Below are 17,885 nucleotides of genomic sequence, written 5' to 3'. Positions count from 1 at the left end.
AGAATATACTTGGTAAAACTTGAATCTTTTTAAATTATTAAGATGGTTTTATGGCTAGAATGTCTAGCCTTGTAGATATTCTGTATGTACCAGAAGAGAGTATGTATTCTGCTGTTGTTGGGTGAAATTTTGTCAATATGGTCAATTAGGTCAAGTTGGCTGATAAAATTGTTCAAGTCTATATTCTTGCTGATTTTATTTTTTAAAGTATTTTAAACCTTTATTTATTTTTGAGAGAGAGAGAGAGAGAGAGAGAGAGAGAGAGAGAAAGGGACAGAGACAGAGACAGAGTGTGAGTGGGGTAGGAACAGAGAGAGAGGGAGACACAGAATCCAAAGCAGGCTCCAGACTCTGAGCTGTCAGCACAGAGCCCGACCTGGGACTTGAACTCATGAACCGTGAGATCATGAATGGAGCCAAAGTCAGACATTTAACCAAGTGAGCTACACAGGTGCCCCTATTCTTGCTGATTTTCTATCCATTTATTCAATAAATTACTGAGAGATGAAAATAGAAATCTCTAATTATGATTGTGGATTTGTCTATTTCTCTTTACAGTTATGATTTTTGCTTTATATATTTCAAAATTCTGTTATTAGGGTACATAACATTTGGGATTATTTCCTCTTGAAGGTTTAGCACCTTTATCGTTATAAAGTGACCTTCCATATCTATATTCATATTCTTGCTCTGACATCTATTTTGTTGTTAATGTAGCAATTCCAGATTTCTCTTGGCTGGTTGTAGGGTAGTATATCTTTTCCATTCTTTTATCTCTATATTTAAAGTGAATTTCTTGGAAGTGGCTAACAGTTGGGTCTTGATTTTTTAATCCAATTCCTGATAATCTCTCTTTTAATTGGTACGTTTAGGTTATATTTAACATGATTAATAATATGATTAAAGTATATCATCATGTTATTTTCTATTTGTGCCTTCTCTTCTTTATCCTTTCCCCTTCATTTTATGATTTATTTTGAATTGATTGAATATTTAAAAATATTTCATTTTATCTTTTCTTTTTGCTGTTACATTTTTGGCTATAGTTGTGTTTTGTGAATTTAGTGATAGTTATACTACTAACTTCAAGTGATACTGCTTAACATAAACTATAAGAAACTATAAGAAAATTACAGTAGTATAATTCCATTTCTCAACTCCTGGCCTTGGCATCTTCCCCTGAAACTCATCACTTGGAGCTGGATGACCCTCCTCTAGGCATTCTGGCAGTCCCCAGATCCTGTGAGAGAGCACATCCCACATGGGAATGTCTTCACCTTTTTGTACCATGTATATGGTAACCCCAAGTAATGCTATAAGAGGTTGGTTGAAAAGCTCAGGAAGATAGGGACAGGAGGTAATCAGAGAGGTGGAGATTAGACATCTGATGATATCTCCTGGTCAGGGGCCAGTGTGGAAAAGGTAAGAGCTTATATAGCAGGTCAGAGCTCACAAAAGCACTTGCCATTTGAGGATCTAGAGTCTTTCCTGTAGACCTTTGGCTTTATTCTGCAAGCCATGGTAAACCAATTTGAAAGAAGGAATCTATCTGTCTGTCTGCATATCTGCTACCCTATCTTTCTAGATAGATCAGCCTAGATAGATTTATCTTCCTAGAAGATAGGTAAATATAAAGATAGATAAAGTGTCTTCTTTCTATATATCTGTCTCTATAACTGTATCTGTCTATATATATCTATCTATAAAATAGATAGAATAAGCAGTGTTTTATGACTAACCGTGGGTGGATTGGTAGGAAGTGACTCCAGTTAGAGGTTACTGGGAAGAATCAGAGTCAGTAAGTGTGAGGAGATGAGGTCTGGACAAACTGATGACCTGAGACAGGAACAAGTGGACCCTGTAAGAATTATACCAGTATATCCTTAACTGTTTTTGTGGCCCAGTACTGCCCTAGTTCATGTTTACTTATGACATATCTTATATCTCTTTCTAACTTGTTGGAGACCAATCCTGTAACTTATTAATTTTTATCCTTTAGCATCTAGCATGGTATCTGACATGCTCAATAATGTCATTGTAGAAATAGTGAAGAATGGCACTGATAAGACCAAAATGACATTTCATGCTCACATACCTGGAAGATGAATGATGTCATATAAAAACTAAGAAAGTGAGAGGAGAGAGTTTTGTGGAGGGAAGATGGAATGTTTACCTGTGAACCTGACAGCACAAGATGCAGAGGGCAATTTCAAGTAGCCCATTGAAACCATAGTCTTAGAGCTTAGCAGAGAAGAGAGGGTGTGGAGATGGCAGAAGAGGTGTGGAGGAAGCCTGAGAACTCAGTAGCAAATGCACTTGGGTTCTGGGTACAGGCAGTGAGCTTCCTTTCCCCGGGCAAAATCTCTCAACTAAATTCCCTGATAAGTGATGAAGTATTTCATTCCAAAATGATGAAAACAAAAGTACACTACCTAAGGATTCATGCATGGGGATTATCTGGGGAGAATAGTTCCTCCTGTTTGATTTGATACATTGGAAGGCAGCTAGGCTCTAGGTGTACACAAAGGGGCTGAGGCTGCGTCTGGAAAGGACACCTGCAGAAAGGAGCCCTGGGGACCTGGAAGGCCAGTTCCACGGATGCAGCAGTGACTCCCAGGCTCTGCTTCTCCACACATCGATGGGGAGAGACCTCCCAGCCTTCATTGCATGGACTAGCCTCAGAGACTAGCCATGCTCTTGTTTTGCTCTTTAAAGTTGATCCACTTGGGAAAGTGACCATCACCTATGCCTTGAAAGACAGGCTGGAAAGTCTCTGTACTTTATGGATGGGCTTTGAATGATATCTTCTGTGTAATGTGGTTCACACCATTGGATGAAACACCTTCACTGAAGCCTCTGCATGACCTCATCTCTCCTTTCCTGTCCCTGTGTGATATTTTTGTGCTCAGTCGTTCAGAAGTCTAGTTTATTCGAGTTTCTCCTCCTCCTCCTGTTCCTCCTTTTAATGTTATCATAACCTCATAGGTTGTTTAATGAGATGTGAGGCTCTCTGAAAGGAAATTACAGATATGTTTCTCTGAAGAAGATTTTGAATTATACCCAAGTTTATTTATTTTTTATTTTGGCAAACTACAAAGTGTCAATATGAACTGAATGAAAACACATTACACAGCTTAGTTCCAAAGAGTTGTCATCTTTGTAAGGCTAGGTCTTTAGAGAAAAGCGTGTGTTAACTGAAATAGTTTTAGTGCCCCTATTCTCTCCTACTTCTCTTTTCTGAATCTTGATGCAATTTGCAATAGCTCTGTCACATAGTAGGTAATCAACTCTTGTGTACTGAATAGAGGGGGCTTAAACAGTGGTGTTTTCCTAGTCACTAAACCACAAGTACATGCTACTTCTCAGTATTTAGATAATGGGCCTGCCTTGCCTCTGCTCTGAGCTAGTTGTCAAGTGCTCTAGTCCTGCTTCAAAGGGTTCTGTCTTTTTCATCTTGAATTCTTGTGATATGAGGTATACTACATTGCACATAAGAGGTGATTGATGAAAATACTGTTATTCCTTATATTTTTTGGTGGATATTTGGAGAAATTTCTGTAGCACCTTTAACTGTAAAATAGAGGTTAAGTATAAATTTTCATAAAAGATTTTGATATTTTAGGAGCCAATGAATTGACAATTCATTTCTCTTTTCTATACCAGAAGATGTCTGAAATGATGAGTAAAATTTGCCTCATTCTATTAATTTGAGCATTACATAAGTTTGTCTAAGTTTCTCTCACCTGTGTTCTTTCACAGATGCAAGCTCAGCTTGGAGGCCTGGTCAGGAGGCAGGGAATTCACTACCTCCTGCTCTTATCAGATGCCTTCCTGCTGAGAACTACACTTGTATCTTCCATGTTCACTAGATCTACTTCAATGATTAGGCAGTGTCTGGATTTTGGCTGAGAGATCCAAACTCCTGGCTGTAAGAAATAATTCCCTGGGAGGGGAAAAGTTTGTTGGGTGATAGCATTGATATGTATATTCAAGAATTTATTTCTCACCAAAATCACATAACTTTGCATCCATGGCAATTTTTTAATGTGGGCTTTGTCTCCTGGTTCTATTACAATAACACGAATGCTAAGTCACTGCTTTGGTTTGGTTCTTGGTTATTTGTGTATCATCAGGTATATGTTTCATAGTCTTGGAAGGTTGTGAGGAGTAGGTGCCTGCTGATGTCTGAGTGGTGGGACACTCAAGCGTTGGCTTTTCTTTCCTGCAGAACTAAAGCACGAGATCCACGTCTGGCGCCTGACTGCGCAGCGCATCAGCCCAGCCAGCCGAGAGGAAACAGCGGTTCGGGGCCTGCTCCTGGGGAAGGTGCAGGCACTGGAGCACCTGCTGGCCCGAAGGCTGCATAACTTTCACAGGTACCAAGCCAGGACCCTGCTTGGGCTACTCTTGGTTTATAGCAGTGGCTCTCAATTTTACCAGTTGTGCTCAATGGTTGAATTGTATCAATAACCTATTTACTACCACCCCCCACCCATGGTGTCTAAATGTCATACAATGTACAAGTCAAGTAAGTTAAAATGATGCTTTTTCAGAGTACTTCATGGTACTACAAAATAGTAACACTAGCTTCATGCCAATGAAGCTGTGTAAGTCTCTTGTGGCACATTATTTTGTCTAGCCTCACTTAGATCTCACTTAGAATATGTTCTGGTACCAGCCCCAGTTTAAGGATGAGATAACTGAGGCTCAGAGAATTTGAGCAACTTGTTCAGGGTTCTACAGCTAGGAAAGAGTGACACTGGGGATTGAATGCACACTCAAGCACTGCCTGTCACACCTTCACACATAACACTTGTTCTATAACAAGAATCAAAAACAATTAATATAACAAAGAAATTAACAAAATACTCTCCCAGTAGTTGATTTTCAGGGACCTCAAAGTACTTAAGTCCTACTCAATTCATTTCCTGTCATTTGCTTTTAATCAAAGCTGATATGTAAAAATGAAGGGATGAATTTTTCCTCCAACTCTGATGAGGAGCTGAGTTCCAACCTGTCTTCAATTTAGGAGAGCTGATAGAAGAAGCAGGAGCATATCTACCCTTCAGAGACATTGAATCATTACTGCCACAGAGCTGGGAGCTGGGCTAGAATGAGGGGTCTGTCAAGGCAAGGAAATGCAAATCCCTGTGAATGTAGTGTGAATGATCTTACATGTTGCAGTTTGCTGAAAGCAGCCCTGTATTCCTGGGCTGATGACAGGATCTGGGTGTGGTGACTGTGCTGACCCTTGAGGGTCATCCAGTATGGTCTTGAAGCCTGTTATTTTAGTGGGGGCAGGGGGAAGGCTACAGGGAATGTGTGGAATTTTACTCTCTCCAGCAAAGTGCTGTCTCAGCTCCATCCTAGCCTAGGACCAACCTCCACCAGGTGGTGCTTGGGAAGCAGGACCTCGTGTCCTGAGGCTCCAGGAGGGCCCTGAATTGCAGGCTGAGGACCAGCTTCCACCACAGGCATAGATCTTAAAAGGAGAAACTTTGTAAAGAAAGATGCTGGCTCTGCAGATTTTGTTTGTATGTATTATTTTAAAACATTGTCTCCAGGATTTGCCTGCGTCTGCTGTGATTTCCTTTAGGGTCTGTTCTGGCTGTGTAGTCAGCCTCTTTTGATACTTGTGGCATATAAGTGCTCATAAAACTAAATTCTCCACAGTATAGCTCTTTTTCCTGGTTAGTAGGGAAGAAAATAAAGCAGAAACTGTGGACTGTTAGGAAAGGTTAAAAGGGAAAGGCATGTTGGAACAAATGAGGGTGACTGAATCAGATCAGATGTTCCCATGACCAGAGGAGAGAGAAGCACACATAAGTTCTTTAAAATTGATTTCCATTGATAAAAATCACCACTAAAGCAAGTGGAATTTCTTTAATGTTTTTTCCTTTAATAAGTTTGGTTGTCAATATAAAATAACTTCATTTTGAAAAAAAGTATAGGAAAATAGAAAGTAAAAAGAGAAAAACAAAAGTATCTTACTGTCATCCCCCTCATTCACATTTTGGTCAGTATTCTTCTGACATTCCTTGTGCTCATGCTCACACATACACATGCTTGCACACTTGCTTCCTTAACATTCAATTCATTTCCTGTATTACTTTTCTTCGGAAATACAGAAATATATTTTCCAATCCATAAACCCAAGTTCACTGGTCACCTTCAATGACTAGGTGTGCCCAGTATGTGGCCAAATCAGGCATCACTTAGTGCCTGGTATCTAGGCCAAAGGTCCATGCTAAACATGCGCTGACTGCTGCCTTGCTGATCTCACTGCTCAGTAGCTCCAGGAAAATAATGAGACTGCCTTTTTCTCTTTTAGACAAATCTCACAGGAAGATAAAAATTGGGAGACCAATATCCAGGAACTCCAGAAAAAGGTACCGTGGTTTATTCTCTCAGGGATTTCTGAATCACCTCTTGCTTCACAAAAATTAAGACTGAAAGTAATTTCTCTTTTTATTCCTATAGTTGTACACAAGACATGAGTTATTTCTAGGAATAAATGGGAAAAATCATTTTCCAGGCATGATAGGCCTATTTTGTCCTGAAATGGAAAAGTTAAAAATTTTAAATACCCTTTGAGATAGAGTGGCCCTTTCTATAGTTAATGCAGCTGCGGAGAAAGTTGGCTGGGTGCCTGAGGTTCTTGCAGCTCTTCCTGATCCTAAAAGGCAGGTCTTATGGTTCCCATTGTGTGGATGAGGAGATTGAGGCAGAAACAGATGAAGCATTCAGTGTGAGATGGAACAGCTTTAGGGACAAAGATGGAGTGTGTGGTGTACATTCTCTCATATGGCTCTGACTTCTAGTGGGCTGTAGCTTTTGAGTTCTGTTGCTAATTTTCCTGCTTTAACAGACCTTTTTTTTAGCCTATCTGAGAACACGGTGCCCCTCTCCTAGCTGAGAAAACTCTGCTCCAGATCTGCTGGGAGACATTTATATCTTTGTGAAATTTCAAATCCAGGTAGTTTCTTTCCTAGGAAGAGATTGATTACCCACTTTCTTATTATGATAGGAACATTTTGTCCCTTTATAAAGAAATTTAGGTATGGTGGTCCTGATGGGTAATGTGTCCTTTGGGTCTCTCTTCCCAATCTCTGCACCACTGAGATGGTTGGGGTTAGGAAAGGAGGGTGTGGCTATGACAGTTTTCCGGGCCCAGGTTTATGCAGATCCTGCTTGCTTTGCTAGACCATGTAGTTCTGGCTGTGAATTAGGGAAAAGATTGTGTATCTCTCTGTGTACGAGGTGGATGAGGATTGAAGAGAGGTGGAAGGGAAAAACAAGGAGCTTGTATTAAATGAAAGAGTTCTTACTGTGATAGCTCCAGAAAGGCAAAAGGAGAAAATTTGACAGACACTAAAAATAACAGATAGGAATACATTTTGGATCATTTCCGCTTACACCAGCAAAGTGATGCTGGAATGTTCTTTGATCTTCCTGCTCCCTCCATTCCCAATCCTAGAACTGCCCATGGTAATACCTACGTTCTATGATTAACATGGCTGCATGGAGGGTTTATAGTGCCTCCCCTTACAACAAGTGAGGGGCCATGCCCTTTTCCTCCTAATTCACCATCATAGACTCATATAACCAAACTGGCCTTCTTTGGAAGTGGGAAGGAGAAGATGAGTAGGGGCCAGTTGAGCCACAAGCTTTGGCAGTGGGTGGGGAAGGAAGAGATAATCAGGAGGTGGCCCACATGATTCGTGAGCAGGGGGCTAGGGACTGCAGACAGAGCCAGTGTAACATGTAAGAATATGCTTGCAGTTTTTATGACAGCAGCTTTAACTGTATGAGTAGAGAAATCCAGAGAGAAAATCTATACCTATACACACATCTATCTCCGTATCTCTATACCTATACCTGTACCATATTTCTGTACTTCTATCTCTATCCATATGTATACCCATAAGTATCTGTCACCGTCTCTCCCTTTCTATCCATATATACACATCCATGTCTATATCTATCTAATTCTAGATATACATAGACAGATGTGCTGGAAGGACCATACTTAGGAAAGGACATGGCATAGTTGTCAGTTCACATGGTAGAGCATGATTCACATAGGGGCCTGTATGGGTAGGGCATGATGACCCAGGGCTCATCTGTGCCAGTTTTCCTGGATCTCTCCCCTTTCCCCAACTCCACACAGGTGTGGCTTTTGGGGCACAGCACCCTCTGGGGACCTCACCCCATCTTACTCTCTGACTCAGGCCCACTTAAAGGAGGTATAGTACTTTCATTAACCATTTAAGGTTAATGAAGGTACTATAGAGTTTTCTGGCACCTCCCGTCACCCCTGAGTGACTCCACAGGCTACCAATGATGTCATCTTGATGGCTATGAGACTGCCAAGTGTCTTCCAGAGTCCCTGTGAACATGAAAGGATATAGTAGGAGCCTTCAGCAGGAGTCATATACTGCATTAATATGTTAACCTCAGTGCCACCATGAACAGGGATTTGTGTAATAGGAGGAAAGTTGCATTAAAAGGATGTGAGCATGTAGCACCTGTGGAAATGTGTGGCCAGGTCCTTGGAAGTTACATGTTGTTTCCCCAGTGGTTTTGCCAACGTCTAACCTAATTCTTGTGGTGTATCTGGGAGCACTTTCTGCATCATATTGATAAGCTATTTAGTCAGGTGTTTTATAAAATGATTGTCCTATGCTTTAACTTTATTGTGTTTATTTTTTAATAAAGGTTTTGAATGCTGTAATTCCAAATCTGTAGTTTTCTTTATAATGCATCACCTTATCATCTTCTTTGAAGTTCAAGATGTTGTATTTTTCATCTTAAGGAGAAAGTTGTAGTGATTCAAGTCATGTAGGATGATGGACACATTGCAGGAAACAGAAGATTGTACCTAGTAAATGAGTTGTGTTTTTCTCTCTTACAGCACAGGATATCAGACAGGATTCTGCTCACCAAATGCCTGATGGTGTTGGGATTTGTTATCTTCATGTTCTTTCTCAATTCATTTGTTCCTGGTGTTCATCTTGATCTTGGTGAGTCTAATTTTTTGTTACCTTTTGTCTATAGGCTTTGCAATTGCTATCACAGTCTGGAAGGGAAGATTTCAAAGCTTGTTCCCAGACATTGGTCATGAGGGTGAGATGGAGGGTGGCCATCTTTGATAGAAAAAAGGAAACCTTTATCCACTACCGTTCCTTTTGTTTTCTGGAAGAAAGGGAGAGGGAGAGGGAGAGGGAGAGGAAGAGGGAGAGAAAGAGAGAGAGATTCCTCTCCAGCCCCTAGTGTCTTAGTGCATGGGTCCTCGGCCCCTCCAGGGTTTAACATTAGAAGAAATATGGAGTAGATATTATCATCTTTCTCATACTTGATAACCAGATCTTTAAACTGTTGCTTGAGAAGCACTTTAGAAGAGATGGGAGGTCACATCAACAAGGTCAGAGTCCTACAGTTTGTGCAACTTGACATGAGGATTAGATGAGCACTGAAAGGGCCAGAGGAGTGTAAAAGGTCTATACAACCCCCTGTTCCCTATGGTGCCTCCGTTTTCCCCACACAGCAGAACCTGTTCTCCCACCCTTTCCCATATGTTGCTTGCTTTCACAGTGCTGTGGCTCTCCCTTTCCATTTCTCAAGCCCTGTGTCAAAGTTGTAGTGCCTGTTCCCACTTGAGATATGACTGTCTTGAAAATTGAGCTCACCAGATATCTTGTTAACTCTGGCATCTTTCCACTCTTCATCAATATTTTCCACATTCCTTAGGTTTTTTTTTTTTTTTTACTGATTTAACAGTTCTCTCTATTGTTGCTATTAATTAAAACAAAACAAAACAAAACCCAAACCACTTCAAAAATGTACTTCATGGTAGGGAACTTTAGAAGAAGGTGGCATAGGAGGACACTGGGCTCACCTTGTCCTGCTGATCACTTAGATTCCACCCACACCTGCCTAAATAACCCAGAACACTGCCAGAAGACTAGCAGAATGGATCTATGGAGCCAAGCATAGACAAGAGGCCCACGGAAGAGGGTAGGAAGGGTAGAGAGGTGGTGTGCGCTACATGGACTGACAAGAGGGAGATGGGGTGGTGGAGGGGCAGCCCACCCAGCAAGGTGGAATCCCCAAGTCTGGCTTGCAAAAGTGGAGGGTCTGGACTGCGTGAATTCTGACAGCCAGAGGGACTTAAATCTGGAATGTTATAAGTCAACAGCTCTGCTTGGAGAGTGGGAGGGCAAGAGGACACCGGGAGGGAGAGGTGTTGAACCCTGGAAGACAGAGCTCAGCTCAATGGGGAACAAAGGTGTGAGCCAGTGCCATCTCCCTCTCCCTTCCCCCAGCCAAAAACCCAAAGGGAACCTGTTCACCGAATGGGCACGGGTCGGCCTCTCTCCTGGTGCTGCAGGGCCCCTCCCACAGGGAACCACCAAAGGCAAAGCGAGCTGATCCTCCCCCTCCCACCCCTGTGCACCTTGTGGATCCACCCCAGCTAATATGCCAGATCCCCTCAAAGCAACACCACAAGGCTGGCAGTGTGCAAGAGGCCCAGACAGGGGCCACACCACTCCACAGTGAGTCCTGCCCCTAAGAGAGGGGATGTTAAGGTACACACCAGTCTGACTGTGGCCCAGCAGTGGGCTGGGGACAGACATCAGGTGTGACTATGGCCCCACCGACCAACACAAGTTACTCCAGACAGCACAGGGGAAGTACCCTGCAGTTTTGTGCCACACCAGGGACTATCCACAATGATGAAATGGAAGAATTCTCCTCAAAAGAAACTCCAGGAAGTAGCGACAGCTAAAAAATGGATCAAAAATGATTTAAGCAATATAACGGAACAAGAATTTAGAATAATAGTCATAATATTAATCGCTGGACTTAAAAAGGGTATAGAACAGCAGAGAATCTCTTGCTACAGAGATCAAGGGACTAAGAAATAGTGTCATAAAAAATAATATAAATGAGGTGCAAAATAAAATGGAGGAGACCACAGCTCGGATTGAAGAGACAGAGGAGAAAATAAGTGAATTAGAAGATAAAATTATGGAAAAAGAGGAAGCTGAGAAAAAGAGATAAAAAAATCCAGGAGTATGAGGGGGAGAATTAGGGAACCAAGTGGTGCAATCAAATGCAACAATATCCATATAATAGGAATTCCAGAAGAGGAAGAGAGAGAGAAAGGGGCTCTTAAGCCCCTTAGTGTACTTGAACAAATCATGGCTGAGAACTCTCCTGATCTGGGGAAGGAAAAAGGCATTGAAATCCAAGAGGCACAGAGAACTCCCTTCAGACATAACCTGAAATAATCTTCTGCACGACATATCATAGGGAAACTGGCAAAATACAAGGATAAAGAGAAAATTCTGAAAGCAGCTAAGGATAAACATGCTCTAAAATATAAAGGGAGACTGAAAAGACTAGTGGCAGACCTATCTACTGAAACTTGGCAGGCCAGAAAGGAATGGCAGGAAAGCTTCAATGTGATGAACAGGAAAAATATGCAGCCGAAAATCCTTTATGCAGCAAGTCTGTCATTTAGAATAGAAGGAGAGATAAAGGTCTTCCCAAACAAACAACAATTGAAGGAATTCATCACCACTAAACCAGCCCTACAAGACATCCTAGGGGGGATTCTCTGAGTGAAATGTTGCAAGGACCACAAAGTACCACAGGCATCACTACAAGCATGAAATCTGCAGATATCACAATGACTCTAAACCCATAACTTTCTATAATAACACTGAATGTAAATGGACTAAATGCTCCAATCAAAACACACAGGGTATCAGAATGGATAAAAAACAAGACCCATCTATTTGCTGTCTACAAGAGACTCATTTTAGACCTGAAGACACCTTCAGATTGAAAGTGGAGAACTATCTATCATGCTACTGGAAGTCAAAAGAAATCTGGAGTAGCTATACTTATATCAGACAAACTAGACTTTAAATTAAAGGCTTTAACAAGGGATGAAGAAGGGCATTATATAATAATTACAGGGTCTATTCATTAAGAACAGCTAACAATTATAAATATCTATGTACCAAATACGGGAGCCCCCAAATATATAAAACAATCACAAACATAATCAAACTTATTGATAAGAATGTGGTAATTCCAGGGGACTTTTTTTTTTTTTTAATTTTTTTTTCAACGTTTATTTATTTTTGGGACAGAGAGAGACAGAGCATGAACGAGGGAGGGGCAGAGAGAGAGGGAGACACAGAATCAGAAACAGGCTCCAGGCTCTGAGCCATCAGCCCAGAGCCCGACGCGGGGCTCTAACTCACGGACCACGAGATCATGACCTGGCTGAAGTCGGACGCTTAACCGACTGCGCCACCCAGGCGCCCCTGCAGGGGACTTTAATACTCCACTTACAGTAATGGATAGATCATTTAGTCACAGGATAAATAAAGAAACAAGGGCCCTGAATGATACATTGGATCAGATGGACTTGACAGATATATTTAGAACTCTGCATCCCAAAGCAACAGAATATACTTTCTTCTCAAGTGCACGTGGAACATTCTCCAAGAAAGATCACATACTGACTGGGTCATAAAACAGCCCTTCATAAGTATAAAAATATTGAGATCATACCATGCACACTTTCAGACCACAATGCTATGAAGCTTGAAATCAACCACAGGAAAAATCTGGAAAACCTCCAAAAGCATGGAGGTTAAAGAACACCCTACTAAAGAATGAATGGCTCAACCAGGCAATCAGAGAAGAAATTTTAAAAAAATATGGAAACAAATGAAAATGAAAATACAACAATCCAAATGCTTTGGGATGCAGCAATAGCAGTCCTGAGAGGAAGATACATTGCAATCCAGGCCTATCTCAAGAAACAAGAAAAATCCCAAATACAAACTCTAAGAGCACACCTAAAGGAAATAGAAGCAGAACAGCAAAGACAGCCTAAACCCAGCAGAAGAAGAGAAATAATAAAGATCAGCGCAGAAATAAACAATATAGAATCTAAAAAAACGGTAGAGCAGATCAATGAAACCGAGAGTTTTTTTTTTTTAATAAACAAAATTGATAAACCTCTAGCCAGGCTTCTCAAAAAGAAAAGGGAGAGGACCCAAATAGATAAAATCATGAATGAAAAGGAATTGTTACAACCAATCCCTCAGAAAGACAAGCAATTATCAGGGAATACAAGGAAAAATTATATGCCAACACACTGGACAACCTGGAAGAAATGGACAAATTCCTAAACACCCACACACTTCCAAAACTCAATCAGGAGGAAATAGAAAGCTTGAACAGACCAATAACCAGTGAAGAAATTGAATCAGTTGTCAAAAATCTCCCAACAAATAACAGTCCAGGACCAAATGGCTTCCCTGGGGAATTCTACCAGACATTGAAAGCAGAGATAATACCTATCCTTCTCAAGCTATTCCAAAAAAATAGAAAAGGAAGCAAAACTTCCAGACTCATTCTATGAAGCCAGAGTTACTTTGATTCCTAAACCAGACAGAGACCCAGTAAAAAAGAGAACTACAGGTCAATGTCCCTGATGAATATGGATGCAAAAATTCTCAATAAGATACTAACAAATCGAATTCAACAGCTTATAAAAAGAATTATTCACCATGATCAAGTGGGATTCATTCCTGGCATGCAGGGCTGGTTCAACATTCACAAATCAATCAACGTGATAATTCACATTAATAAAAGAAAAGATAAGAACCATTTGATCCTGTCAATCGATGCAGAAAAAGCATTTGACAAAATTCAGCACCTTTCTTAATAAAAACCCTTGAGAAAGTCGGGATAGAAGGAACATACTTAAACATCATAAAGCCATTTATGAAAAGCCTACAGCTAACATTATCCTCAATGGGGAAAAACTGAGCGCTTTTTCCCTGAGATCAGGAACACGACAGGGATGTCCACTCTCACCGCTGTTGTTTAACATAGTGTTGGAAGTTCTAGCATCAGCAATCAGACAACAAAAGGAAATCAAAGGCATCAAAATTGGCAAAGATGAAGTCAAGCTTTCGCTTTTTGCAGATGGCATGATATTATACATGGAACATCCGATAGACTCCACCAAAAGTCTGCTAGAACTGATACAGGAATTCAGCAAAGTTGCAGGATACAAAATCAATGTACAGAAATCAGTTGCATTTTCATACACTAATAATGAAGCAACAGAAAGACAAATAAAGAAACTGATCCCATTTACAATTGCACCAAGAATCATAAAATACCTAGGAATAAACCTAACCAAAGATGTAAAACATCTGTATGCTGAAAACTATAGAAAGCTTATGAAGGTAATTGAAGAAGGTATAAAGAAATGGAAAAACATTCCGTGCTCATGGATTGGAAGAATAAATATTGTTAAAATGTCAATATTACCCGAAGCTATCTACACGTTCAATGCAATCCCAATCAAAATTGCACCAGCATTCTTCTCGAAGCTAGAACAAGCAATCCTAAAATTTGTATGGAACCAGAAAAGACCCCCGAATAGCCAAAGTAATTTTGAAGAAGACCAAAGCGGGAGGCATCACAATCCCAGACTGTAGCCTCTACTACAAAGCTGCAGTCATCAAGACATCATGGTATTGGCACAAAAACAGACACATAGACCAATGGAATAGAATAGAAACCCAAGAATTGGACCCACAAAAGTATGGCCAATTAATCTTTGACAAAGCAGAAAATAACATCCAATGGAAAAGATAACAGTCTCTAACAAATGGTACTGGCAGAACTGGACAGCAACATGCCAAAGGATGAAACTAGACTACTTTCTTACACCATTCACAAAAATAAACTCAAAATGGGTAAAGGACTTGAATGTGAGACAGGAAACCATCAAAACCCTAGAGGAGAAAGCACAAAAAGAGCTCTCTGACCTCAGCAGTAGGAATTTCTTACTTGACACATCCCCAAAGGCAAGGGAATTAAAAGCAAAAATGAACTATTGGGACCTCATGAAGATAAAAATCTTCTGCACTGCAAAGGAAACAATCAAGAAAGCTAAAAGGCGACCAATGGAATGGGAAAAGATATTTGCAAATGACATATCAGACAAAGGGCTAGTATCCAAAATCCATAAAAAGAACTCACCAAATCCACATCTGAAAAACAAATAATCCAGTGAAGAAATGGGCAGAAAACATGAATAGACACTTCTCTAATGAAAACATGCACATGAAAAAATGCTCAATGTCACTCCTCATCAGGGAAATGCAAATCAAAACCACACTCAGATACCACCTCATGCCAGTCAGAGTGGCTAAAATGAACAAATCAGGAGACTATAGATGCTGGCGAGGATGTGGAGAAACGGGAACGCTCTTGCACTGTTGGTGGGAATGCAAACTGGTGCAGCCACTCTGGAAAACAGTGTGGAGGTTCCTCAAAAAATTAAAAATAGATCTACCCTATGACCCAGCAGTAGCACTGCTAGGAATTTACCCAAGGGATACAGGCATGCTGAAGCATAGGGGCACTTGTACCCCAATGTTTATAGTAGCACTTTCAATAATAGCCAAATTATGGAAAGCGCCTAAATGTCCATCAACTGATGAATGGATAAAGAATTTGTGGTTTATATACACAATGGAATACTACTTGGCAATGAGAAAGAATGAAATCTGACCTTTTGTAGCAACGTGGATGGAACTGGAGAGTGTTATGCTAAGTGAAATAAGTCATAGAGAGAAAACAGATACATATGTTTTCACTTTTATGTGGATCCTGAGAAACTTACCAGAAGACCATGGGGGAGGGGACGAAAAAAAAAAAGGTTAAGGAGGGAGGGAGCCAAAGAGACTCTTAAAAACTGAGGACAGGGGCGCCTGGGTGGTGCAGTCGGTTAAGCGTCCGACTTCAGCCAGGTCATGATCTCGCGGTCCGTGAGTTCGAGCCCCGCGTCGGGCTCTGGGCTAATGGCTCGGAGCCTGGAGCCTGTTTCCGATTCTGTGTCTCCCTCTCTCTCTGCCCCTCCCCCGTTCATGCTCTGTCTCTCTCTGTCCCAAAAATAAATAAACGTTGAAAAAAAAATTAAAAAACTGAGGAAAAACTGAGGGTTGATGGGGTGTGGGAGGGAGGGGGGTGATGGGTATTGAGGAGGGCACCTATTGGGATGAATACTGGGTGTTATATGGAAACCATTTGACAATAAATTTCATATTTAAAAAAACCAAAAAGCAAAATGTACTTCAAATGAATTATAGATTTATGGGAAAGATAAATTTGAAGTCCTATCAAGGAATGTATTCTTTAACCAAAAACTTTATTTATGGATTTCCTTCAAATTAAGCTCTGTTAAGATATTTTAAATATCTTTTCATAAAAATTTTATTTACTGCAACATTTGAAGAAGATAACTTCTGTAGAAAGTAAAGCCTCTAACTTTGTAAATTGGTTGGATAATGTGAGCAAGCTTCAGTTATTCACACCATGGCATTGCTCCTTTGCTTCTAGGCTACCACTAGAAATCTTTAGATTATAACTTAATTTCCCTTTTCTGTCATGTGTAGAAAGACACATTGCTAGAGTCTTACACATAGAACATGATGTACATGCTTTTGACTGGATGTTCAACTTTATATCATGTGTTTACAGCCTCTGAGAATTTATTTCCTTAAATAATTTCAAAACCAATTTGCCAGGCAGCCTGGGCTAAGTTCCAAGTTGACAAGTGTTCTTTGTCCACACCTGAGAGTCAATCCACATAGAATCCTGATGTAATAATGAAGAATGCCAAAGCTATACTTGTAAAAATGTCATGAATTTTAATTGTATTTGGTGTATTACATTTAGAAATTATTGTTGTAATGTAGTTATTTTGAATTATACTGCATACATAATATAATTTTAACATTAAGAGATGGTCATCACTGGCAATTAAGCAAATACAATTAGACTGGTGTTTGTGGGCAGAGGAGTTCCATTAAATAATTCTTGGGTGTTTGTTTTTTTTTTAATTTTTTTTAATTCTTTGGTGTTTATAGAATATTTTTTCTAATTTTACTTGGGATCATACTTTAAAAGAACACAGCATGCATTTGAAAGACTAAAAAATATATGGGAGTTTGCATACAATTTTGTTAGCATTTGGTAGTGATCATTGTATAAATAACAATATTTTTAAAGTTTAAAGTCACATCTTTAACTGTATGGACTTAAAAATCTTGATTACCATGAAACCTTTTAGCCTGAGAAGTCCATACTTTTTACTAAGATGTCACATCTCTTTTTGTGTGGTTGTTGTATCTATGATTGAGGGGCTTCTTTTTTGCTTTTAAGTCTTGTGTTTTGTTAGGATTGAACAAATGATTTTATCTGGGGATCCTGGAATACATAACTCCTATATTTGCATTCATCACGATAGAAGACTTAGGTTGACTAGGAGAAAATTTCGATTAGCGTATATTTTAAATGGAGTACAGTATCCTTAGAATTAGAGTAACTCCCCTCATGGGAACAGGAGCAAAATTGATACATGACCTTCCCAGGGCTTCAGCCAGTAGAGATGGGACCATTTATTTTTAGTGAATTACTGTTTTGAATGTGATGTGCTGTGTAAGTTGAGTATAAAATATTATGTCATATAACATGAAGTGATGTCATATCACACAATGTGCATCATGAAAAACATCATATAAAACAGTGTGATGTCATTTGATAAAGTGGTGTCATATATCACTGTGTACGATGTGACATCACATAATTAAAGTGTGGTATCATATATCAGATCATGCCATGTAATAAAACAGCATCATATAACATATTCCTTCATTTAAACATCATATCCTAAACACAACATTGACTCTCATTTTATTTTTTTATTTTAATTTTAATTTTTAAAAAGTTTTTATTTAATTATTTTGAGATAGAAAGAGAGACAGAAGGGGGGG

At 39.9% G+C, this 17,885-nt stretch overlaps 1 protein-coding gene across 1 annotated transcript in view; it reads left to right on the top strand.

Moving 5' to 3' along the window:
- Positions 1-17,885, top strand: part of OCA2 (OCA2 melanosomal transmembrane protein) — a 492,037-nt gene that overhangs the window by 177,218 nt on the left and 296,934 nt on the right. The window contains exons 15-17 of the mRNA XM_047864593.1: positions 4,229-4,376; positions 6,332-6,389; positions 8,915-9,023. Of these exons, the coding sequence (XP_047720549.1) occupies positions 4,229-4,376; positions 6,332-6,389; positions 8,915-9,023 (315 nt within the window). The remainder of the gene's footprint in view (positions 1-4,228; positions 4,377-6,331; positions 6,390-8,914; positions 9,024-17,885) is intronic.

The sequence above is a fragment of the Prionailurus viverrinus genome, chromosome B3 (assembly GCF_022837055.1).
Source record: "Prionailurus viverrinus isolate Anna chromosome B3, UM_Priviv_1.0, whole genome shotgun sequence".
Taxonomy (NCBI): domain Eukaryota; kingdom Metazoa; phylum Chordata; class Mammalia; order Carnivora; family Felidae; genus Prionailurus; species Prionailurus viverrinus.
The sequence above is the reverse complement of the archived record's forward strand: the minus strand, read 5'-3'. Positions and strand labels throughout refer to the sequence as shown.